This window comes from Cadophora gregata (genome assembly GCF_030347475.1).
Source record: "Cadophora gregata isolate MNR1 chromosome Unknown scaffold_11, whole genome shotgun sequence".
In the NCBI taxonomy this organism is placed as follows: domain Eukaryota; kingdom Fungi; phylum Ascomycota; class Leotiomycetes; order Helotiales; family Ploettnerulaceae; genus Cadophora; species Cadophora gregata.
Window position 1 is genome coordinate 1,868,455 of NW_026695934.1, and position 22,709 is coordinate 1,891,163.

Sequence of the window (22,709 nt, forward strand, 5' to 3'; positions counted from 1 at the left end):
ACATTGAGTAGGTTGCGATACTGTTCCAGGATATGCCACAACTCAGCATCCCATATCTACTGCAGCTGGTGAACATGGCAAAAGATAGACGCACGTTCGCGCAAGGCGTGCTCTAACATTTTTTTTTTTTTTTTTTTGAAGCGGGAGCCTCCACTCAACCAGCTCTGAGTCCAAACACGGATTCGGTCACCAAGACAAGTTCAGAAGAAACGCAACCACATAACCACAGATCTCAACATCATCCTCCTCCTTCGATACACTCGGCCTCAAACTACGGACCGAGATTTGGAAGAAGAGCTTCTCTGAACCTGAATTCGTCACCTTGTACCTCGTGTAGAACCAGCGACTGGGAGTGCGCTTTCGGAGTTCCTGGAGAGGATGTAAAATGAAATTTGGTATCTCCATGAATCAGCTGACCTGACGAACACTAGATTCAGTTTCTGGCTACGCAGCCAGACACCTTCATCTTCCTTCTGCCACACCGTCAACAGCTCAGCCTTCTTGTGAAAAAAAAGACCTGCAGCAGATTTCCTTGTGCCCTTATGACACTTTGCTCCATACTTCGGGAACTTCCGATCCCCCATGTACCAGCTAGCTGACGCCGCATGGAGTTTGGATATGCGGCTGAGGCAGGGTCGGCGCTGACATCGAGAAGAGATCCAGGTGTCCAGTTTGCGGTGCAGCAATCGATGATTAGGAGAGTGGAATGCGAGCTCCATCCCATCTTATTGGCGAAGCTGGGAAAGATGTAGCTTGAGGTTGCGGGGTACGTGCTACGGCCGCTTCGGCCTGGTACGATATGGACATGACTCAGTGGTTGGAAGGTTTGTTCTTTCCCAACAAATGTTGCTGCAGGAGCTGAGGACAAATTGAGTAGTAGCTGATCACTTGATACCATTCGCATTCATCGAGTTTAAATGCAAGACCTTTATATCATCGTGTAGCTGCCAGGTAGGGTGAGCTTTATTCTCGGTCTCGGGTACCGGCCGGCCGGAAAGGCAGCCGGGCCGGCAATGCAAACAAACCTCCTTTCTAGACGAGGGTGCGCCTTGACTCTCCAGAGACTTAATCTGGAACTCTCTTTATGGTTCAAACTCTCTCGGGTGTCAAGCTCAACCAAACATAAACAAGACGCGACGACTTCTTGATATACCTGTTGGTCGGAGCGGGAGAATGGAGATGCATATTTGCCAGCATCTGGAATGCATAAATCTCGAGAGTACGATATGCGGAATCTGGCCGCGCATAGATTGCCTTGCTTATTGCTTATTGCTTATTGCTTACTTGCCAGCAAAAATAAAATAAAACAGTCAGGTTCAGCCTGTTTGAGGATATTGGAGATTGCTTAACCAAAGCGAGCGAGGAAATCCGAGGCAGCAGATGGATCGAAGATGGAACTGGCAAGTTTCCTGACCTTATCCACTCAGTAAGCTAAGGTACACATAAATAAATGCCTCAGACCAAGGGACGCTGAAGGAAGGTTTGCTCCGATCACCAGCAACCCCCGCGATGATCGGAAAGTCAAAGTGGGCATCTCCCGAGACGCACAGTCCGTATCCGCGGGTCCAGGCTGCTGTAAGGCCTGGGCGGGCGACGCTGTGGCCTATCAGTCCAGTGGACGCTGTCACTAGCCGCTACCATCCTTGTTTTTCGAAATTCCCACTGTGACAGAACATGGCATTCAAGGTTTCTCGATCGCAAAACTTGGCCCGCTTCTGGACAGCTCTGGGATTTAGCTGCTTCGTGTCAGTGGTGTTCATTGGACACGCCGCTGATTTTGTTGCACATGCCTGCGCCACAAGCTATGGGTTATGGGTGGGTATGGGTAAATGGACAAAGACCGGTAAGGTAGGTAGGTAGCAGCCACCTATGGCTGTGACACAAAGGGATCGTGGGGTGCCTTGATGGTCCTTCATTACCTTTCCTTCCTTTCTTTTCGTTGCTACTGAGTGTTCCTGTTCTCCCATGCTGACGACACCGACCTTCCACTTCTCACATTCAACCATTATTCTCTGTTCTCTATCATATTTCTGGGCACCAGATTGATGCCGAAGTGAAGAGAGAAGTATGGGACCATTAATGACACCCACGACAGAGCTTTTCTATGCTTTCATCAATCTGGATGATACTCCTGTGCCGTACGATTTGCCAGAGGAGGATGTGTTCTCTCGCGCTTTCAAACAAGCTACGATAGCACAACCGCAATTCAGAAAGAACGACCTCAACACTTTTACAGAACAGGATTCCCCTCAAGATTCCCCACAGGACCTTGTGTTCGACGACTTTCCTTCTCTCAAAGCTTCGAACCAGTCAGGAGACACTTCTCCTTCTTCAGCCGGAAGCTCTTCAGTGAAACCGTTCTCCAACACAACAAAATATACAACTACTTCCTCATACCAACAATCCGCCAGAAATAGTTCAACCAACTCGCTCCCAGTCGCATTCCCCGATGCAAGCAGCACAACAATATCACAAAATACCTCGCAAGCTCCTGTACCAAATATTTCTACTTCACAACTCGAGGCAGTCGAAACCCCGCAGAGCTACACACAGCCCATTCCCAACACCACACCCATCGTCCCACCTTCTCATCCCCACGAACCCTCCAAACCACCACCCCGACGGCGCAACACCAAACGAAAACAGCGCACCGTAGAAGAAGAAGCCGAGAAGCGCAGGATATTCCTAGAGCGGAACCGGATGGCCGCACAGAAATGTCGATCTAGGAAAAAGCGACAGACGAACACGCTGGAGGACGACCTGGCTGTACAAGAGGAAATAAATGCGAGATTGAAAGGCGAGGTTGCGGATCTGACGGCTGAGCTGCGGAAGTTGAAGGAGGTGTATTTGCAGTGCGAGCAGGAATGTCGACATGCGAAGATGCAGGAAAGTGCTCCCGAGGAAGTTCCGAGCTCAGTAATGAAAGAGGAGGTACTTGAGGATATGGATGTATCATGATTTTCTGGTGGGATAATGGTTGTTTTGGTGTTTTTGGCGTTTGGAATAATTGGATGGGATGGGATTTTGGGTGGATCATTGGATCTTGTCATGTCATGCCACCGGGAACGGGGAACAGGAGAGTTTTCCGGAATGGACAGAAATTATACCCACGAATTGCTGGACTGGTGTCTTTTATGAGACGTACTGTATTTCATAGGAAGGTTTTGAGAAGGGGTGTTGGGGATGCCATTTCAGCGGTGATCGCCGAACCGGCAGTACAGGCGGGAGGGGAGGGGTATTTCCACTCTTTCTCAATATGAGAACCAGAAATTATGAGAGATTTCTTCGATGTTTTCTTCTCATTTTCTTCTGTTTTTTAAATGATTTGCTGTTAAATGTTTCTTCAATCACCTAAAAGGCTCAAGTCTGTGCTTACTCAGCACGCTACTGCATTCCCAAACCAGTGGACGTGGACTTCATCTCAAAATTCATTTTAATTTCACATCTTGGACTTCCAAATGCTTGTCAAGTCAGTTAAATCATATCTCAGAATCAGAAAATCAACGCTGAGTTTCCCCAGCCTACCAAACTTCTCACCCAACATGTCAACAACCCCTCCCACCCGCAGCATCTTCACCAACCCAGCAGCCACCTCATACACCTCCAGTCCTTCCCCAGCAATAACATCCAACGCCATTTACTCATTCCACAAATCCCTCCCAACATACACCCACCCAACCTCGCTCATCCCCCTCCCCAACCTCAACCTCAACCTCAAACTCGCCTCATCTACCAGTACCCATCTCAAAAACCTCTACATCAAAGATGAATCCCACCGCCTCGACCACCTCCCCTCCTTCAAACCCCTCGGTCTCTCCTGGGGGATCCGCAACGGTCTAATCGCCGAGCTCTCAGAAGAAAGCCAAACACCTATCTCACCCTCCATCTCCCTCTCCGATCTCGCTACCCAGGCCAAAGCAGCACAAATGAAACTCATCGCCGCCAGTGACGGGAACCTAGGACAGGCTGTTGCGAGAATAGGTAAGGTTTTGGGCGTAGAGGGGATTAACATCAGGATTTTCATCCCAAGCGAGGCGGATGAGAGGGTGAGGGTGGTTGAGAGTGTGAGGAGGGAGGGCGCAGAGGCGATTGTTGTACCAGGGGAGGGACAGGGAGGGATGGATGAGGCGGTTAGGGAGGCGTGGTTGCATTCTGTGGCTGTGGATGGGGTGATGGTGGGTGTTGAGGAGGATGAGAATTATGAGGATATTCCGAGGGTAAAGTTGCTTACCTTGCCTTACCTTGCCTTACCTTGCCATACTCTCCTTTCTCCTCATCTCATCTCATTGCAAAGATCAGGACGGGGAAATTTGGAAGAAGAAGAAATGAGCTAACGTGTGTGTTTGTGTGTGTTTAATAGTGGATCGTAGAAGGCTACTCGACGATTTTCAAAGAGCTGGATGAGCAGCTGGGGGGAGGTAAACCCCCAGATTGGATTATCGTCCCTATGGGGATCGGAGGCCTCGCTCAAGCTGCTGTGACGCATTATAAAGCCCCGCGCTTATGGGGCCATGTCACTCGTATTTTGGCAGTAGAAGCCCAGACAGCAGCTTCTTTACACACTAGTCTCAAAGCAGGCGAACTCTCCACTGTGGAAGTCGGAGACACGATCATGAAGGGTATGAAATATGGGACAGTTGCCAGAGCCGCGTGGCCGGTCTTGAAGGAGGGCGTGGATGCGAGTGTGGTTGTGGATGATGCGGAGGTGGAGGCCGCGATGGAGAAGCTGGAGAGGGAGGGAGTGGATGTTGGGCCTTGTGGTGGGGCAGTGCTGGCTGCTTTGGAGGAGGTTTTGAAGGATGAGGTGTTGAGGAGGGAATTGGGGATGGGTGAGGATGTGACGATTGTCTTGGTTAGTACAGATGGTTCGGGAGATAGGTAATCAGATCTATTTGCTGTGTTATTGTCTGTGTTTTGTCGTGTGCGGGTTAAGTTCTCCATGTGATATCTATACAGCTTTCTGATGGTCAAATCCATACCATCTTAAAGGTTGAGCGATGATACAGTCTTGAGATTATCAATATAGCAAGCCAGCCGAGGTATGTCGGTCTTCTTCGCAAGGCTGGCCGCCAGCCCATTGATGCCATTCAATCTGTAAGTCAGCATGCAATACCCGATAAATACACACGTTTATGCATTAATCAGAAGAAAAACACATAAGTCATGGAGTAACGGCAGTAACATCGAACGGTTCCATTGTTTGACGGAATATTTAGATAAGAGCTAGAAAAGCCAGGAAACATGCCAAGGACTAGAAGATTGAGCAGGTAGATAGGTAGAGGTTCGAGGTTCGAGGTGGAAGGTCGGTTGGGTCATGTGATATGGCCAATCACTTGAAATTGGAAGTCCAGCAACCACGTATATTATTATAACAAGCCACTTCCCTTTCTAGTTTTTGGTACTATACGGTGATTCTAGTATATCCGATATCTGATGTTTGGGCTGCGGTGCTGATTTGTTGATTTTTTCCCCTGGTATGTCCCTGTATTTTGAACTGTCGCTTGATACCACCACTTCGCTCCCAGTATTGAGGTTCGTCTGTTCTGAATTCTGAAGCCATAGTCTCAAGACTGACCTGATGGACTCTCATTACATTCTTCTTGTTGAATTCTAAGAAGCTTAACAGTAATTTGGTAGATGTCCTGGCCACTAACGGAGCGATAGTAGTCACGTGACACGACACTATGAAGGGTTTTTCTCTCCTCCATCTTGAGCTTCCCATCTTGCACAGTACAGAGAGATCCCGCTACAACAAAAATACCAGCAAGCTCATCATCCCCGGCATGATGCGAAACAGATAGGGTAATCAATATAAACAGCGTCCTCAGAGCAGACAGAATTGTCCGAGGCACACAAACCCATTTCTAACCGAAGGGCGCCACTCCATCCCATTCTTGCTCCACCCCACAAGAGCCACCGAACCAGAACGTCCAATTGGCATCGAATCCAGCCCCTTGGCACCCGGCATGCTTATCTCTAGGATCCCACAAAACGAGTTTTCGGTACCGGCATCTGACATTTAAAAGTCTTTGTTTGGCTAGACTTGGACCCTGCGACTTCGGGGAAGTAGTTGAAGAGTTCTTGATGCCACTGGAGTCATAAATCACGAACTTCACTCCAACATCTTGGAATCTGTATCGCATCTCTTGGAGAACTACTCTGGTCCAAGGCACAGGCGTTACCAGTCGACGATTATGTTGAACGTTCAGTCACATCCGCCCGAAGTGGGGGCTGACTCACTCGATGTCGAGAAGCACGCAAGCTCTGATGTGGTCGATGCCGTCGACTCAAAGCCACTGTCTATCCAAAGGGAACCAGCATGGCGGACGAAGTTGATTGCACTTGGTATCGAGGAGCGTGGAGTCTTACCTGTTCCTGTCAAGGAAAGGACCAGTGATCGCTTCGTGAATATTTTCTCGATATGGTTCACCATGAGCGTGACGCCACTAGCGTACGTCTCCAACAACATGAGAATATTTACTGTACTGACAAATTACCTCGCAGTATTGTTACTGGAATCCTCGGGACACTCATTTTTGGTCTCAGTCTTAGAGATGCATCCCTCATCACGACATTCTTCGGCATTCTCTGTTCGCTTCCCGTTGCGTACCTGTCAACTCTTGGTCCCAAGACTGGTCTTCGACAACTGATTCAAGCACGGTATAGTTTCGGGTAAGTTGTACATAAACTACCCAATCCAGAATATTTGACTGATCATCTCACAGACTTTATGGTGCCTCACTACTAGTTGTCCTCAACCTCGCGACAATTTCCGGATTCGTAATCATCTCCTCGGTTATTGGTGGTACGACACTTGCAGCTGTCAATCCAGGAACCATCAGTATTGGAGCAAGCATTGGGGTTCTCTCAATCGTCGCACTGGTTATATCTTTTTGTGGGATGAAAGTTCTTCACCAGTATGAAAGATATGCGTGGATTCCTGCGCTCATTGCGATCGTTATTGCGACTGGATGTGGTGGGAAGACATTGACTCAGCAAGCGGTCGTGGAGCCAGGTAAGCATGTTTTGACTTCGGTTTTTTATGGAAGCCGGAATCTTGAAGTCTCAAATCATGATAGAGACAGGGCTGATGTTCCAAATAGCTTCTGCTGGTACAATCGTCTCATTTGGAGGTGTCATTGCAGGCTACCTTATTCCATGGGCAGCACTCGCGTCCGATTTCTCCATCTACATTAGCCCCGACGCGCCATCGTAAGCATCCCTCTCCAAATTTCCCCGATGAAACACTCACAGCCTATAGCAAGCGCATCTTCGCATATACCTATCTCGGCCTCCTCATCCCCACCGTCCTCCTCATCATCCTTGGCGCAGCAATCGGCGGAGCCGTCCCAAGTAACCCAGAATGGGTCCAAGCCTACGAAGACTACTCCGTCGGTGGCGTTCTCGCCGCTATGCTCACCAGCGCCGGCGGATTCGGCAAGTTCGTCGCCGTCATCATCGCTTTCTCCTTAATCGGCAACATGGCTGCATCGCTCTACAGTCTCTCCTTGAACTACCAGATCCTACACCCTATACTCACAAAAGTCCCACGACCTCTCTTCGCAATCTTGACAGTGGCTGTAACAATCCCTGTTTCTATCAGCGCAGCGTCCTCCTTCTTCGCTGCTTTGGAGAACTTCATCTATTTGATTGCGTACTGGAGTGCAGCATTCACGTCTATTGTAATTATAGAGCACGTTGTATTCCGGAAACAGAACTGCGATACTTACGATCATGCGATCTGGAATTCGCCTCAAGATCTGCCGACTGGGTTTGCTGCTCTTGGGGCTGCGATCTTGTCGTTTGGTCTTGTCATCCCGTGTATGTCGCAAGTTTGGTATACGGGGCCACTTGCGGAGACTACTGGTGATATTGGATTTGAAGTTGCGTTGGTTCTTAGTGCTATTTTGTATGTGCCGATGAGGATGTTGGAAATTAGGATTAGAGGCAGGCTTTGAAGCCCTGGTGGTAGTAGATTTTGTGTATAGATTGGTGCGTATATTTGGATCAAACATAATAACTAGCATAAATAGAGTAATAGTCTATATAATAAAGTTTTGGAGACTGCAAAATGAAATGATGGTCGTTGCATGTCTTTAGCTTGATAGTTGGCACATCATGGAGGGATTCTTGATAAAGAATAAAAAGTACCTGATGACCAAGGAGGAACCTGAAAATAATTAAACTTCACAATATTTGCATTACAATAGTGATATGAGAAGTCTGTATATCAATCCGATTTACTGAGCGGGGTCGCAAAGAAACCCACACTTGCTAATCCTTCAAAAGATTCTGTATCTTGCCACTCCACCACCTCCACTACAATCTCCGCCTAAACAGTCTCCGAATTCTCATCAATATAAATCCCAAACCCAGCCTTCGCCAAATTATAACTCGTATCCACAGCCCTACTCCCATAAATCCTCATCTCCCTCTCATACATCTCCGTAACCCCCTCCTTCCACCCACCCGCCTCCACCAGCAGCCTACCCAGCAGCACAGAGTCCTGCACAGCCGTATTCGCACCAAGACCACCCGCTGGCGTCATTGAATGCGCCGCATCTCCAATGACAGTCACTCTTGGCTCGTTGTCCCATTCCGGCACACCGGTAGGAGTTGAGCAGGTTATCTTCCAGAAGGCGGCTTCGGATGTGTTCATTTGGTCGAAAAGGGGCTTGAAGCGAGGGTGCCAGTTGGAGGTTAGGTCTTTGGCGATGTTGGCTGCGGTTTCGCCGATGATGGAGTAGTTGTCGTTTGGGGCTGTTATGACGCCGGGTTCGCCGCCGAGGGTCCAGCCGAATTCTAAGTCGGGGTTGTCCCTAGTTGTGCGAGAGTTAGCAACTGACCAAATATATTAAAGAAAGTGTTGAGATGTGTGTATAAACAGTCTGAAGAGAGGATTTGAGATGTATGCAATGCTCACATATCACCAGACCGAACATTCGTCATAATAAAGATCTTTCCCTTCGGATTGGACTCATCCGTAATCCTAAAAACACCCTCCCCAAGCCCCTTAAAAGCCGCCGTCGGAGCCTGCCCATGAATCGCCCTCGCTCCAGTATCATAAACTTTCAAGGCCCCTTTCGACACCTGCTTAGCGACCTTCGAATAGATCCCTTCACCACCAACAAGCATATCTCCCTCCTCCGACCTCGACCCATCCGCAAAGACAGCACGTACCCCAGAAACCGTCAACTCATAACCCGTAACATGATGAGACCAAAATATCGAATCCTCACATCCCGCCATGAAAAGCCTCCGCATATCCCCCCTCGAAATACCAACTATCCTTCCATCACGTGATGTCAGAATCTCCCCAAGATTATTCAAATTCCCGGCTCCATTGTCATCTTTCTCATCTTTCTTTGGCGGGTCTGGAGTGATGATTTCCCCAGTATGGCTATCGATGTGTGCAAACCCTCCGCCTCCCGTCCTGCCGCACGTGTCCCAGAACTCTTGCCATTTCTCCGGTCCGAGGACTGATTCAATGGCACTTAGTCCTTCTGAGGAGAGGCGGAGTCGGTAGCCTTGGGCGCGGAACGCTACGGATGCGTCGCGTTCGAATATGCGGAAGGGGATTGAGGCTCGGTTGAGGGCTTGGGCTAGGAGGAGGGAGGATGGCCCGGCTCCAGCTATGAGGATGGGTTTTCTGGTTGTAGACATGGTGGAGAGGAATTGAGGGACAGAGGGAGCGGTTCAGATATTACAGTTGGATTAACCTGTTTGTGTATTATGATTAGATCTATGTTATATTGGGAATCGAATTACAAATGCGGCCTAATTTGAAGTCCGAAGCATGTTGTCGGAGAGTCAATTAATCATAAATTACTAAGCGCGCCCATGTTAAACAGATTCGAGAATGGTCACGATGTTTGTAACACTGAAGCTGTTGATGTAACACCGAAGCTGTTGATGAGAATGGAAGTGAGATCACTTCACATATCGAAAATTGTTCTGGTTCCAAAAATTAAGCACTTCTTTCTTCTCCTTTTATTTTTCCAGGACTGCTAATGTATATGATTCATTCAGCCAGGGCAGTTTCTCATGTTTTCGAGCCACTCTCCCGGCGGGGCAAAGAACTAGTGGACGATTCTTTCTGAAATGATTTGTTTTGAAGCAAAGCATGGTCAAGGTCAAGATGGAATCTCTCTATTCTATTCTATCCGCATACAAACGAAACTTCCCAACGCTAAAACAAAGAAGAAGCCCCAATTCGAAAAGGTATCTAGCAAACTCGCCCGTCATGTGCCTCACACTCTATCGACCCATCCCCAGAGTTCTCAACCACAAATATGAAAAGCGTCTCCAAGTCCATCCAAAGCTGATTATACAGGAGAGTAGTTCGTTGGCTTCAAGTTGCTCAACTCCTCGCTAGTGGCTCTGCCATCCTCGATTGTAATCTCGCTGCTCTGGCTCCCCTTCTTTGCCTTGTTCTTCATAGCAGGGAAGTATGCGCCTGGGAATGCGACGGTCATGAGAATAGAGGCAATGGCGATCATACTAAAGTGGCGGTCATGTCAGTACGATTCACAAACTGGGAGATTGGATCAACTTGCGCTCCATCGAGAATCATGAATCCAACTTCATCTCTCATCAAGTGGTTCTTCCAGCCACCAGCCATCTCGGGAATACTGTTAATCTGTTAGTAAAATATATAAAGTGTGTTTGAAACAAGGACCTCCAACATACCGATAGATGCAACGAGTCAAAATAGCAAGGAAAGCAGTTACAAAACAGGCCAAGTAGAACTGGAACGCCTTGGCACCTCTGGGTGAAGTACCCTGAGCTGCTGTCTTTCTCTCTCCTCGATGTCTGTAGAGGCTATACGCAAAGTCTGCAGCCAACAAACCACACACAACCATCGTCGCAGCCTGGAACGAAACACCAGCCACCATGATATTGTTGCCCATATTGAGAGTCTTCTGATCCGTATTATCAGCCGACGCTTGGATACCGCCTCCAATACACTGTGTAAGGAATCCAATAGCATCGCACGCAACAAAAAGCCATGTGTACCACTTCGGCGACAGACGCGAGTACTCCGGACCGAAGTGAAGAACGAGATGCTTCAAGGTGAGGTAGAGACCAGCTGCCAGGAGGGAGGGAGACACGATGAGGAGCAGGATCTGGATGATGAATGGACCGCTGTCCCAGGGGTTGGAGTGCATGAGGACTCGACCGACGTAGCCGACACACTCGCCTAGACAGCCGAGGAAGACGACGGCGGGGTAGGCGCGCAGCTTGTATCTGAAGCCGAGATAGAGTTGAGCAATGGCGCAGATGGCGAAGATGGCTACCATGACGACGTTGGCGCCGAGGTTTGGGTAGTAGCCATAGATCGTGTCTTCGATGGGGCACTCCGGAGAGATGCTCTTGCAGTCGGCGGTGCTGGACATGGTGAAGTTGAAGTGCAAACACTCAAGAGATTAGTTGGTGTGTGTGATGGAAAACCAGTTGATGTTCTGGACACGGATCGAGGAAGCTGGGGATTTGGAATTGATGGATTGATTTGTATACAGGAGTAAGAACAGGAGAGTCAGCGAGACGTCTTATAAGAATCGATGGAAGCGCTGATCAGGTTCGGTACTCGTATTTCGTACTTTATGTTTGCGGCCCCGCGATACGGGAGATTGCATGATATTCTGAGCCTCAAACGGCACGCGGCATCACCTTAAGCTTAGCGACCTTTGTCCATCGGTCAGGAACAACAGTGTTGGAAATCTTCTTTTCAGTCCCAGCTTAATTGGTTACCAGTCATTAAAAGGAGAACACAACATTGAAGTTAACGCGTCCCGGAAACGTAATCAGCCCAGTCCGTTGATACAACCTCGCAATGGTTCACCCGTATCATTTCCAGTATCAAAGACCAAGATCTTCCAATGGTAATGCGCCGACCGTGTTCAGCCCCTTGATGCCTTGTGCATCATCCAATTACATTGTTTACTCACGCTCTCGCCTATCGTACACTAGAGGTATACGATAGGCGAGAGCGAGACCGCATCGGTGACTGCAGCAACTGGCCGATCTTGGCAAGGCTGCCAAGCTTTGAGAGTACGTATGTTCAGCTACGACATCTCAAAGAAATGTACCTCAAAACCAACAGGAGGCTGAGTAGCTCCTTCTAAACTGTCTGCCAAGACCGATAATTCTTTATATCTTTGTGCGTTGGGCGGAGGTCCTCTTAATACATCGACTTCGGTGATTAGCACGTGACTTAACCGGTCATGTTATTCCCGACACCGATATCACGGGCCAAGCCCTGCGCCCTCTCCGACACGACAACCACTCTCCAAGCTGGATTATATGTCATCCCAGGCACTCAAGTCTCGGAAAGTAATTCGAGCTTCATGAAGATCTTCTAACCGACCGTTGTACGCAAACCTCGTCCGACTCTCCACCAGCTGCTCTGCAGCTCCAACTTCACAATGCCAACTCGTCGTACTCACAAGAAATCACGACTCGGATGCCAGGAGTGCAAGAAACGGAAAGTCAAGGTACCCACCTACCTACCTACTTACTTATCCACCCAGATAAAGTTTATATTGGGAGAAGCTTGCTTTACTCATTCCCCTGACTGTCACTAACTGACTGACACTCCGCTTGGTTGATTAGTGTAGCGAAGCCCGGCCTTCCTGCTCGTATTGTATACGCGCCAGCTGTCCCTGCGTCTACCCCCTCTCAACAAGCACCCGCGTCTCGGCACTCAAAACGCCACCAGACTCAACCGGCAGCCCGATCGCATCTCCAGAGACATCAACACCAACAGAGGCTGGGGCAGCCTCAGGCCCCACATTCGATATGCTCGACTTGACGCTCATGAACCACTTCACGGCCGTCACGGCACTCACCTTGTTCTCGGGCGAGCAGCAGCGGCTGGTCTGGCAGAGAGATATTCACTACCAGGCACGCTCGCATCCGGTCCTGATTCATGGGATCCTCTCCGTAGCAGCTATACACCTTGCGCTTCTTGAGCCAGATAACTCAGCTCAGTACCGACTCCGTGCTCTCCATCATCACGATCTGGGAGTCCAGCTCTTCAATCAACAACTAAGCAACATCACCTCCGAAACATCTCAGACTCTCTTCCCCTTCGCCGTCATGCTTGTCGTATGGGCTCACTCCTCTCCTATCATCGTCAAAGAGGATTTACAGCTAGATCATATCTTCCATCTACTGGAGCTAGTAAGAGGATGCAAGACCATCTTCATGATGCACTGGGACTCAATAAGTGGGACACCTATCGCCTCACTCAGGGAATTCGTCCCACGGCTGAAATCCCACCAGCTAATCCTTTCCTACGTCGCATTACGCGCCTTTGAGAATCTAAGACTGCAATGCTCAGATCCCATATACGACCACGCTATCGGACGGCTAGAAAACGTATTCATGAAATCAGCCGGCGAAGCAGACGATGTGCGGACAGTCGTTGCCTGGCCATGTATGATCAATGAAGAGGTGTGGGATCGCCTGAGGAACAAGGATGCAATGTCGTTGTTTATTCTTGCGCATTATGCGATGCTGTTGGAGAAGTATGAGGCGCAGTGGTGGTGGATTAATGGGTGGTCGAGGAGGATTTTGGTTGTTGTCGGGGAGGTGTTGAGTGATGCTGATAAGGCGGCGTTGGGTTGGCATACTTTTCTTGCGCATGTTGAGGAGCATCGGCAGGAATTAGTTGATAGAGCTGTGGATGTGGAATGAACTTGCGTTTGTAACTCATGCTATTCTCTGCTCGTTTGGTGGTGACTGTCCAACTCTTGACTGATTCTGTTCCTGCCCGGCCAGCAACTGAGAGATACTTCCGCTACCTTTCCATTCTTGTAGGACATGCCCAGCAAGGGTTCGGGTCTTTTCCAAATCCAACACTCCTCCGAACAACTAACTCTATAGCTTTTTCTACCTCGACTCTCTAGCCACCACCAACCGCCATCAAACTTCTCACCACCCAACCCCTTGCACAGCCCAAATCTCTCTTGCAAATGGATTTTTTTCAACAGTACTGATCAACCGACCCTCTTCCCAATATAAAAAGCTCAACCCAAGCCTCCAAGAAAGTCTTACGCAACATCTTTATCACCCAGCATCCAATCGACGCATTCGTATACGTTGAGGAAGTGGGGAAGATGAGGGGAAGAGGTACGTAAATCAAAAGGGAGGTGGTAGGGAAAGAAGATAGAGGGGGCAGCGAGGGTGAGGAGAGAAGTGGAGCCTATGAATAAGCGAAACAAGTCTAAAAGTAAACAACATCCACTCCACCCAGTGTCCAAATCCTGGATCGAGATTCCATTTAGTTGATTTCAATTCCATTCATTTCAATTCCATTTCCAAACGCCACTCCCCAAGCCAATCCAGTCCAGCCCAGCCCTGCCCTGACCTGCCGTATTCTGAACAGACTGTTTAAAGCATTAAGAAACTTAGCATTGCAATGCCTCGCATTGGTAATATATAGCTTTTACTTTTATACTATCGTACTAACTTTACAAATCCATTCCATTCAGTGATTCAACGCCCGCCCGCCCATCATACCGACTCAAACGCATGGACATTTATAGATCTTCCAGATCGATATCCACATCCAGGTCCACGTCAAAATCCCCATCCAAATAGCAATCATCCCACCCATTACATTGGCTGCCATATCAAATCGAATCTCCTCCTCGAGCGATCCATGGCATATTCGAACCATCTGCTCGCTCGATTGGGATTTCATCAATCAATCATCCGTATGGGTCCCGGGCCCAGCCCATCCAACCCTGAACTCGTTCCATCTGCACTCGATTGCATCTCTCGTTCCCAATCCCATATCCATAAACCCATCAATCATCCCACACGGCTCCAGTCGACTTCCCATTTCTTTGGTTTTCATCGTGTTGTTGTGTCCAGCCTTACATAACAGCACACTCGCCCTCATTCTGCTTGCCGACCTTCGATCTAGAGATCCGTTCTCTAGCTTTCAAGCCCGCTTTCGATCCACCACGTTTGAGATCCTCGAGTCTTTCTCTCGCTTTCGGGAAATTTTGTGCTGTTTATTCGTTAGTACAAGGGAACTGGAATCAACGATGGGGTAAATGTCAACACATACCAGCAGCTCTCCAATACCACCGCTTGGCATCCTCTAAGTTCGCAGGACTGCCAATCCCAACCTCAGTAAAGTAGCCCATCGCATACTCAGCCTTCGCAAGACCAGCCATAGCAGCCTTCCTAGCCCAGAGATAAGCTTCCGTGTCACTCTGTTGCAAAACACCTTCCGAGCCCGTAAGATACCATCCCGATAGTGCAAGTTCAGATTGATGTTCCTCCTGAGCCGCAGCACGAGAATACCACATAATCGACAGCCTAGGGTCGATCGGACAGTTGAACAGCCCGTATTCGTATGCGGCACCAAGACGGAATTGCGAGAACTTGTACCCGAGATCAGCGGATTGCTGGAACAGGCTGAAAGAGTACGCTTCATCACGGACGACGGAGTTGTCTGTTCCTTGTGGCGCTTCGTATAGGAGGCCCAGTTCATGGAGGGCATGGGGATTCTCAGCATCTGCACGCTCGGCGGCACGTTTGAGCCAGCCAACTGCTTCGCGGGGGTTCTTAGGCTGCCCAAGCAGGCCCTTGAGTTGGATCATGCCCATCTTGTACATGGCTGGAGTATCGCCGAGCATAGCTGCGCGTTTGTACCATTGGATGGCCTTGAGAGGGTCTTTGCGAGTACCGCCACCTTCCTCATTCCCAAGCTCGCAACAGACCGCTGTTCGATATGCTGCTGCTGCATGACCAGCTTTGGCGGCTGATTGATACAGAGTAAACGCTTCTTTGTTGTCTGTTTCCAAACCCAAGGCACCGCGTCCATAACAATCGGCCAAGTAGAACATAGCCTCTGGATTTTGTTGCGCGACGAGTTTCTTCAAGAGCTTGTGTGCATCCATAATATATTTCTCACGAGCCTTGTTCCGTGCTCGCTGGTCAGGAATTTGGGGAGCCAGAGTGTCTGAGGCTTCAACCAATCTGCGGGCAAGAAGCATTGCAGAAGCTTGGTCGCCAGGGTTGATTTTAATCGTGATTCTCAGCTGCTCTAACTCAGCAGCCGTAACTGGAGGTGAATCGACTGCAGTGGCCGCTGGTGGTGCCCCGTTTGCTTGAGGAGGTGGAGCTTGTTGGGCGGGTGAGATATTATTGTAATTTCGGACAGGAGGCGGCTTGTTATTGGCTTGGTTAGCGATAGAGTTTGGAATAAGGCCAGCACGGACGGGTGGTGGATGAGAAGGTAGGGTATCGCCCATTGCATTAGGCATCGTGTTTGTTCGTGCCATGCCGCCAGGAGCAGGCCCATTGGGAAGACCATTGAAGCCAGGTTTTGGTCCGCTTGGAAGCCCAGCCATAGGACGAGGAGGACCTCCACGACCTCCGCCGGGCGCAGCAGACTGACTTCTAGGCGGAGGAGCAAACCCATTCTGCTGCGCTGGATCATCGAATCCTCCATAACCATTTTGAGGCGGGCCTCGAGGCGCCTGGTTATATCCATTGCCATAACCGTCGTCATACTGTCCTTGACCATAGTCATTTGGCATGGGTGGAGCATCTCCAACCATGTCAAAAACCGCAGCTTGAGGCTGAGCTCGGTGCCGAGCATCAGGATGTGGCTGCATAGGTTTGACTTGCTGGTAGGCCTGGTTCTGCATGGGAGGCTGGATATGTCCGTCGATGGAAGCTCCTCTCCTGGTGTTTCCAGAATTGTTGGGAGCTATGTCGAAATTTGGCATCTCTGAACCTGTTGATCCAGGCCTTCCAGCATGAGGATCATCGTAGTATGAATCATAGAAGTCGCTAACACTCTCGTTTGCTCCATGCCCGTAACCTTGGCCACCACCATTTGCGTACGGATCCGCTGCCGGAGGCTGGTTTGGATACGTTCGTTGAGGAGGCGGTCGGCTCCCACCAGCTGTGGATGGTCTTGGAGCTCCTCTGCCCACAGGACCATTGTACGGTGCACTTGGACCAGGACCATTCATAACCATCGGCGGTTGACGTCCCATCGGCGGTTGACGTCCCATTGGTGGTTGAATTTCATTGGGCATCGTCATGCTTCTCGACGGGCCACCACGCTCTCTCTCAGAAGATGATGGTCCATATCCATCCTGAAATCCAGGTTCTCCATATCCATTCTGTCGAGGCGGTCCATATCCGGGATTTGGGCCTGGGGGACCTCTCCGAGGTTCAGGATATCCTTGTTGTGGTCCTGGAGGAGGATAACCCCTGCCAGGTCCACTTCTCGAGCTCTCCGCCGAAGTTCGCCCGTAATCATTTGGTTTAGGTCGTCGTTGACTATCCAGAGAAGAACGTCCTCCATAATCATCTGTCGAGGCGCCCCTGGCTGGTCCACTACTTTGACTTCCATTACCTCTAGGTCTTCCTTGGGGTGGCGGGTTCGCAAGATCCATTGCTTGCATCTTGTTCAAAATCTCTTGCTCCTCCGAGACCGATGTCTTTTTCTTTGCGCCAGGGAAAGCAGGGAACGGATTGTCCCAGGAGGTCTGATCGGGAGACATCGGTGGCGTCTTCAATGGTTTCCGGGGCATACCTTGGGCCGGTGGTTTTTTCGCTGGTCAGAGTCAGCTGTGGCCTCATTGCAACTGGAACACTACTCACATCCGGGATCAGAGTTCCCATGTCTGTCCAAAGGTGGTCTGCCTCTTCCGGCTGGGCCACCGTTTGGATATCCTCTGCCTTGGCCTCCTCGTGGATCATAACCACCTCGATTTCCATCGGCAATTGGTGGTCTTTGCATCGGTCCTCGGTTTGAGTCTCCTGTTGGCGGTCTCTGCATAGGTCCTCCTCTCGCACCTCCTCTCGGTGGCGGCATTCCCCCTCCTCTTCGATCATTTCCATAATACTCCTGCTGCGGGGGATATCCTCCGTTCTGTGGCGGGTATCCATTTCCTCTCCCGCCTCCATTCATATCATCGTATCCTCTATCATAATCCTGCGAGTACCCATTATTATAATCATCATACCCGTATCCATCCTGCTGGTACTGGTCATATTGCTGAGGGTACTGCTGCGCAGGCGCCGGTGGTTGAGAATAGCCCTGTGGTGGTCCAGGCCTCTGCGCGGCTCTACCATTATATGGTCGTTGTGGAGGCTGGTACTGATTCTGATCGTATGCCATTTTGTTGTTCGATTTGGCAGGTTTTTGAATCCTTTGTTTCAGGAACCTCGAACCTCGAGCCTCGTGCTGTCCCTTTCTTCACCTAGATCACAAACTTTTTCGCTGATATTGCTACAAGAGGCAAGCCATCCAGAACCGCCCTGCGGCGAGAATATGCTTGTCCTGATTTATGGTGCGAGTCCTGAAGGTCTGGGGCGAGTTGGCCACGGTTTGTTGATGCTGTCGTAAATACGTTTCGAGGAAAGGATTGGCGACGTGGGCCAAGTGCAAGAAGGGGCGTGTATGGACTGTTTGTTTGCCTTGGATGTTCCGCAGATGAATGTGAAAGATGGAGGCTCTGAAGAGAGGACGAGATGCGATGCAACTCCAGGAGACTTGATGGAGGCGCTCAATCAATCACGGAGAGTAGTGCCGTTCGTTGTGTTGCAGGGCGTCTTGTCTTTGCGTCCGTGTGGTGGTGGGGGAATGGATGGCAGGGGCGCTTGTTGTGCAAGCCAGCTGAGCTGAGCTAGAAGGTGAAGTTCGAGACCCGCGCCCGAGATCTGACCAGACTACTCGGAGGTGCGTACGGAAAGCCACAGACAGCTGGAGCTGGACAGCAGAATCACAAGCGAATACCTACAGTACTTTCGTAAATACCTTACCCTTACCCACCCATACAAGAGACCAGATGATCAAATCAGTCTCAGTAAAGTTCACCTGATAGTATTCACTCTCCAGGAATGACTTTCATTCCATATTCCATGGAAAATAGCAGCTTGAGAAGCATAAACTCCACTATGCTCGCATTTGCCTACATTTATGGCTTAGACACTGTATTTCATTTTATTTCATTCCCTTCCGTTGCAACCCTCATCCCTCATCCTCATCCCTCGTCGGCATGGCCGGGCATGAAAATTATCGGCGATTGGCCTCGTTTCCCTCGCTCTCCCTCGTTCGCCCACGTCTCAAAATCAACAGGGGCTAAACTAATGTAAGGGACCGCAGCGCTATCATTGGACGCATGAAATAGAGTGGTTCTCACCAATCCTGGGCCGGCAACATCCATATTCAAGGATTGGTGTTGAAGTGGAAAAGAGTAGTAAAGCCGTGGCCGTGGCTGTGCTCTTCGGCTGGTTCAAGCCTTCAAGTTCTGGGCGCAGTCGTTCGTTGAATCTGCATCTCCATCTCATGATCACTTCTGTACCTCCCTCATGACGTCCTTTCTCCTGGCTCCACTTTTTATTTCCCCGTTATTTCTGACTTTGCTCCACGATACGGTAAGTTCAAGATCGAGGCATATACAGCAGTCAAAGCACGGAGATCAGCTCCCACCGCGATCCTGTAACAACAGAACTGACGGGACCGCTTAAAGCTGCAACTTCAAAACGGGTCCAGCAAACTTGATTCCCACCCGAATAGGGAGGACTTGACGATGATCTAACAATACAGTTCAGCGTTATCTTCGGCCGTATCAGATGATGGGGTGGATTTGCGACTTTTGTCAGAGCCTCACGAAGGCAATCTGTTCTACGAGTAATTGTCATAGCGAGGTCCGGGCGGACATCAAATCTACCAAGTAACTTTAAGATCCGAAGAGTGACATATAATTCAATCGTATGTATATACTATCCCAGTCAATAAGTTTCATATCATCTTTGCCCTCTCCAATCCTGAAAGTCCTGAATCATTTCAGCGGAACAACCTGAGTAGGTAGAACAAAACAACGAACCCCCTTCCCCTTCCCCTTCCCTCCCGCCCCACTTTCCGGACCGAGCCACACGCCACGCACCCACCAGCCACACAGCCACACTTCCAAGCAGCACTCCAGGTCTCTCCCGCCCACCGTAAAAATATCGACATCATGATCATCAACCGCAGCAGCTCAGCGCCGCGATCAACTCCAAACCGAATCCCAACCCAGCTGAACCTCATTCGACTTCCCACTTTCCCACTTCTAAAATCCTGATTGTAATCCCACCATCCCGTTGCAATGCCCCCAAAACCTCGCACAAACTGGGCTCTCTGGGGCAAAATGCTCGCCGCGTATGTCATTCCCCCTCTCCCCTCCCTCCCACCACCCATTCTCCCCTCTCTTCGCATCCCCCAACCACAATCTCCAGCCCCCAAAGACTAACACCCCTCCTCCCCTCCAGCGCCTCAATCTGCTGCATCGGCGGCCCGGCCCTCGTAATCTGGGTCTCACCCACGGAAGAAGAGCTCTTCGCAAAGTACAACCCGGAACTACAGAAGCGGAGTTTGGAGAACCGGCTGCAGAAGCAGGAGGACTTTGACCATTTTGCGATGAAGCTGAGGGAGTACTCGAAGAGTGATAGGCCGAGTAGGTCTTTTTTTTTCACCTCTTGGCCCGTTTTTGAGGGGAGGGTTTGATTTGAGGATCTGGGAGGATGGCATCATTACGGCCACAGCGAAAACATCTTGAGGATCAAAACCATAACTAACTAACCTCCTCCACCAACAGTATGGGTAGCAGCCGAACAAGACGAGCGCAAACAACGCGACGGCAAGATCGCGGAACAGGCGAAACTCCTCGAGGAGATGCGCAAGCGGAAAGAGGAGATGCGGAATGACGGACTGAAGCCTGTTCCTGGAGGGAGTTTGTGAGAGGATATGGTGTAGGATTCTGGATGAGAAGGGGAATCGAAGGATTGAAGAAGTTGACATGATATGATATCCGTGTGTATCAGTGTGGAAAGGCTCAAATGGGTGTACATTACTGCATGCCGGAAAGGAATGCGCGGCGGCAAGGCGTTAAAGGACTATCGATTACCTAGGGTTGTATGCTGGGGGAGATTTGTACGATCAATGTGGTTATGATCCGGACGGAACATTCAAAGTCTCAAATCCCGGTGTTGAGTCGCATATGAATTGGTATTCGCCTCTCTATGGTGGTATCTGGGATGAGTATATATGTATTTACTGCAGAAATGCTTCCCGTCCTAGATTGGATAGCAGCAGAGTCTCTGTCTAACGAGCACTTGCAAAACTAAGTGAGCATGTCGAATAGTCCAAATTGCTCAGAAACATGTATAACACTTTCATGGCACGCGAAGGATCTTGAAATAAAGCAGAAAGGCGTGGCACGATCGATTGGCAGGTCCGAGAAGCACTTCAGGAAGAAAACGTCGTTGAAAGGCGCGAGAACTCATTATGCGGAAATGTGATTGAAATAGGTACACTACCCGTGTCCACGTGCGTATAGAAAGCTCTATCTCTCTCTGCAAAGAAAGCCTCCTCGTCCATTTTGTAAAATCCATCGCGTCGCATTGCTGAACTTTCGTACAATCCAGGGTTACTACCCCGCCATTCATCCTATGTGTCCCATCGACTCCGTGCATTCTTCTGCCTCGCCTACTCTAAGCACCCGCTACATCTATGCCTTCACAGCCTTAACAGCGTCCTCCTTCAATCCCACTGCAGTCTCCTTCACGCTCTCCTTTGCCTCGACGAGCTGATCACCGGGTGTCTTGCCTTTGTTGTAGTTGTGGAGTCCGATGCGGGTTACTTGGATGATACCGACCATTCCTAGGAAGAAGTTGACGGTTGCGAGGCTGAAAAGCGTTAGCTATAGATTCCAAAACTTTTCCTCACTATCTGCCGTTTTGTATCTTGCAGTGGGTGGAAGGATGGTTTCGGAAGACATACAGAATGTTTCTTGGCTTAATGATCAAGCACCAGCGGGTCCAGATCAATCCGGTAGCTGTGAGGGCGGCGTTTTGAGTGAGGGAGAGCTTCTCGACTGGGCGGTACATGTCCGATATTCCTGCTAGGACAATCGACCACTTGTACTCATTAGCTTTACGTCCATCTTATATGTATATTGATGTGCAAGAAATGCGATTATGCATAGCTCCATTCCACAGAACGAAGCTCTTCTTCTCCCAAATTGCAGTTCTTGACGGAAGTAAATGTCATAACTCGAAGTAAGCATGGGATGGGAGGTTGTACCTTCATGACAGGAGCCCTACAACATCAATTAGCCAACGTCCCAGCCAACACTTCACCTCTCTTCCTCCACTCCCCAACGCACACGTCCAACTCATCCTTCTCATACAAACAGGAACCACTCACCAGAAATGCACAGTCTTCAATCCAATCGGACTATTCCACATCCTGCTAAACCAGCTCTGCGCAGCCGCCTCAGGCGCAGCCGTACTCTGCCATCTCTTCCCCGCACCACCATAACCACCAAACCTGAACCCGGTGTTCTTGCTCGACCGGAAAGCACCAGCAGTTTGTGACTTGAAGAATTGCGAGCGGAAAGCCGGGCGCGCGGTGCGCATGAGGGTGCTTGGTGCAGGCATTATTGTGTATGAAGTTGAGAGATAGCTATGACTCTATTGCAGGCGAATAAAGACTCCGAACTCGGGTTGCGTAATTATCTAGAATGAAACGCGGAGTTGACGTTAGACTCGAAGGTAGAAGAAGAGGATCCAATTGAATGGATGTGCGCGTATGAGGTAAGGCGGTGGAGTGGAGATGGAGATCCAGAAGTGAGGATGTTCTCTTCTCTTCAAAGTGAAGCAAGGACCGAAATGTTGAGGTCCAGTTC

General features: G+C 49.7%; 10 protein-coding genes across 11 annotated transcripts; 5 read left to right on the top strand and 5 right to left on the bottom strand.

The window, feature by feature from the left end:
• Positions 1 to 484: 484 nt before the first annotated feature.
• ONS95_002728 (uncharacterized protein) lies at positions 485 to 904 on the bottom strand (the record flags this gene model as incomplete). The annotated part of the gene is made up of 1 exon (XM_058496002.1): positions 485 to 904. The coding sequence occupies one exon, from the start codon at positions 902 to 904 to the stop codon at positions 485 to 487; it is 420 nt and encodes a 139-aa protein (XP_058354732.1).
• A 583-nt stretch (positions 905 to 1,487) lies between these two features.
• Positions 1,488 to 3,450, top strand: ONS95_002729 (uncharacterized protein). Its single transcript, XM_058496003.1, has one exon. It carries the CDS (start codon positions 2,068 to 2,070, stop codon positions 2,956 to 2,958), a length of 891 nt encoding a protein of 296 aa, XP_058354733.1. The 5' UTR covers positions 1,488 to 2,067; the 3' UTR covers positions 2,959 to 3,450.
• ONS95_002730 (uncharacterized protein) lies at positions 3,446 to 4,920 on the top strand. The gene has a single exon (XM_058496004.1). It carries the CDS (start codon positions 3,459 to 3,461, stop codon positions 4,332 to 4,334), a length of 876 nt encoding a protein of 291 aa, XP_058354734.1. The 5' UTR covers positions 3,446 to 3,458; the 3' UTR covers positions 4,335 to 4,920.
• A 162-nt stretch (positions 4,921 to 5,082) lies between these two features.
• Positions 5,083 to 8,125, top strand: ONS95_002731 (uncharacterized protein). Its single transcript, XM_058496005.1, has 7 exons — positions 5,083 to 5,094; positions 5,146 to 5,474; positions 5,665 to 6,451; positions 6,505 to 6,672; positions 6,726 to 7,015; positions 7,104 to 7,212; positions 7,262 to 8,125. Exons 3-7 carry the CDS (start codon positions 6,195 to 6,197, stop codon positions 7,956 to 7,958), a joined length of 1,521 nt encoding a protein of 506 aa, XP_058354735.1. The 5' UTR covers positions 5,083 to 5,094; positions 5,146 to 5,474; positions 5,665 to 6,194; the 3' UTR covers positions 7,959 to 8,125.
• A 46-nt stretch (positions 8,126 to 8,171) lies between these two features.
• Positions 8,172 to 9,738, bottom strand: ONS95_002732 (uncharacterized protein). Its single transcript, XM_058496006.1, has 2 exons — positions 8,924 to 9,738; positions 8,172 to 8,819 (listed from the first exon to the last, which is right to left on the bottom strand). Exons 1-2 carry the CDS (start codon positions 9,661 to 9,663, stop codon positions 8,333 to 8,335), a joined length of 1,227 nt encoding a protein of 408 aa, XP_058354736.1. The 5' UTR covers positions 9,664 to 9,738; the 3' UTR covers positions 8,172 to 8,332.
• Positions 9,739 to 9,837: 99 nt separating this feature from the next.
• ONS95_002733 (uncharacterized protein) lies at positions 9,838 to 11,512 on the bottom strand. 2 transcript variants are annotated; one of them, XM_058496007.1, is made up of 3 exons: positions 10,690 to 11,512; positions 10,557 to 10,631; positions 9,838 to 10,500 (listed from the first exon to the last, which is right to left on the bottom strand). In XM_058496007.1, the coding sequence occupies exons 1-3, from the start codon at positions 11,394 to 11,396 to the stop codon at positions 10,326 to 10,328; spliced, it is 957 nt and encodes a 318-aa protein (XP_058354737.1). In that variant the 5' UTR covers positions 11,397 to 11,512; the 3' UTR covers positions 9,838 to 10,325. The 2 variants fall into 2 exon arrangements, with proteins under 2 accessions (XP_058354737.1, XP_058354738.1); XM_058496008.1 differs by having other exon boundaries at positions 9,838 to 10,631.
• A 159-nt stretch (positions 11,513 to 11,671) lies between these two features.
• ONS95_002734 (uncharacterized protein) lies at positions 11,672 to 14,356 on the top strand. The gene is made up of 2 exons (XM_058496009.1): positions 11,672 to 12,494; positions 12,613 to 14,356. The coding sequence occupies exons 1-2, from the start codon at positions 12,426 to 12,428 to the stop codon at positions 13,696 to 13,698; spliced, it is 1,155 nt and encodes a 384-aa protein (XP_058354739.1). The 5' UTR covers positions 11,672 to 12,425; the 3' UTR covers positions 13,699 to 14,356.
• A 58-nt stretch (positions 14,357 to 14,414) lies between these two features.
• On the bottom strand, positions 14,415 to 18,803 carry ONS95_002735 (uncharacterized protein). The gene is made up of 3 exons (XM_058496010.1): positions 17,638 to 18,803; positions 15,080 to 17,590; positions 14,415 to 15,019 (listed from the first exon to the last, which is right to left on the bottom strand). Exons 1-3 carry the CDS (start codon positions 18,155 to 18,157, stop codon positions 14,883 to 14,885), a joined length of 3,168 nt encoding a protein of 1,055 aa, XP_058354740.1. The 5' UTR covers positions 18,158 to 18,803; the 3' UTR covers positions 14,415 to 14,882.
• A 1,186-nt stretch (positions 18,804 to 19,989) lies between these two features.
• Positions 19,990 to 21,148, top strand: CBP4 (assembly factor cbp4). The gene is made up of 3 exons (XM_058496011.1): positions 19,990 to 20,182; positions 20,293 to 20,477; positions 20,619 to 21,148. Exons 1-3 carry the CDS (start codon positions 20,130 to 20,132, stop codon positions 20,759 to 20,761), a joined length of 381 nt encoding a protein of 126 aa, XP_058354741.1. The 5' UTR covers positions 19,990 to 20,129; the 3' UTR covers positions 20,762 to 21,148.
• Positions 21,149 to 21,207: 59 nt separating this feature from the next.
• On the bottom strand, positions 21,208 to 22,680 carry ONS95_002737 (uncharacterized protein). Its single transcript, XM_058496012.1, has 4 exons — positions 22,229 to 22,680; positions 22,106 to 22,121; positions 21,803 to 21,939; positions 21,208 to 21,708 (listed from the first exon to the last, which is right to left on the bottom strand). Exons 1-4 carry the CDS (start codon positions 22,459 to 22,461, stop codon positions 21,531 to 21,533), a joined length of 564 nt encoding a protein of 187 aa, XP_058354742.1. The 5' UTR covers positions 22,462 to 22,680; the 3' UTR covers positions 21,208 to 21,530.
• Between the last annotated feature and the right edge of the window lie 29 nt (positions 22,681 to 22,709).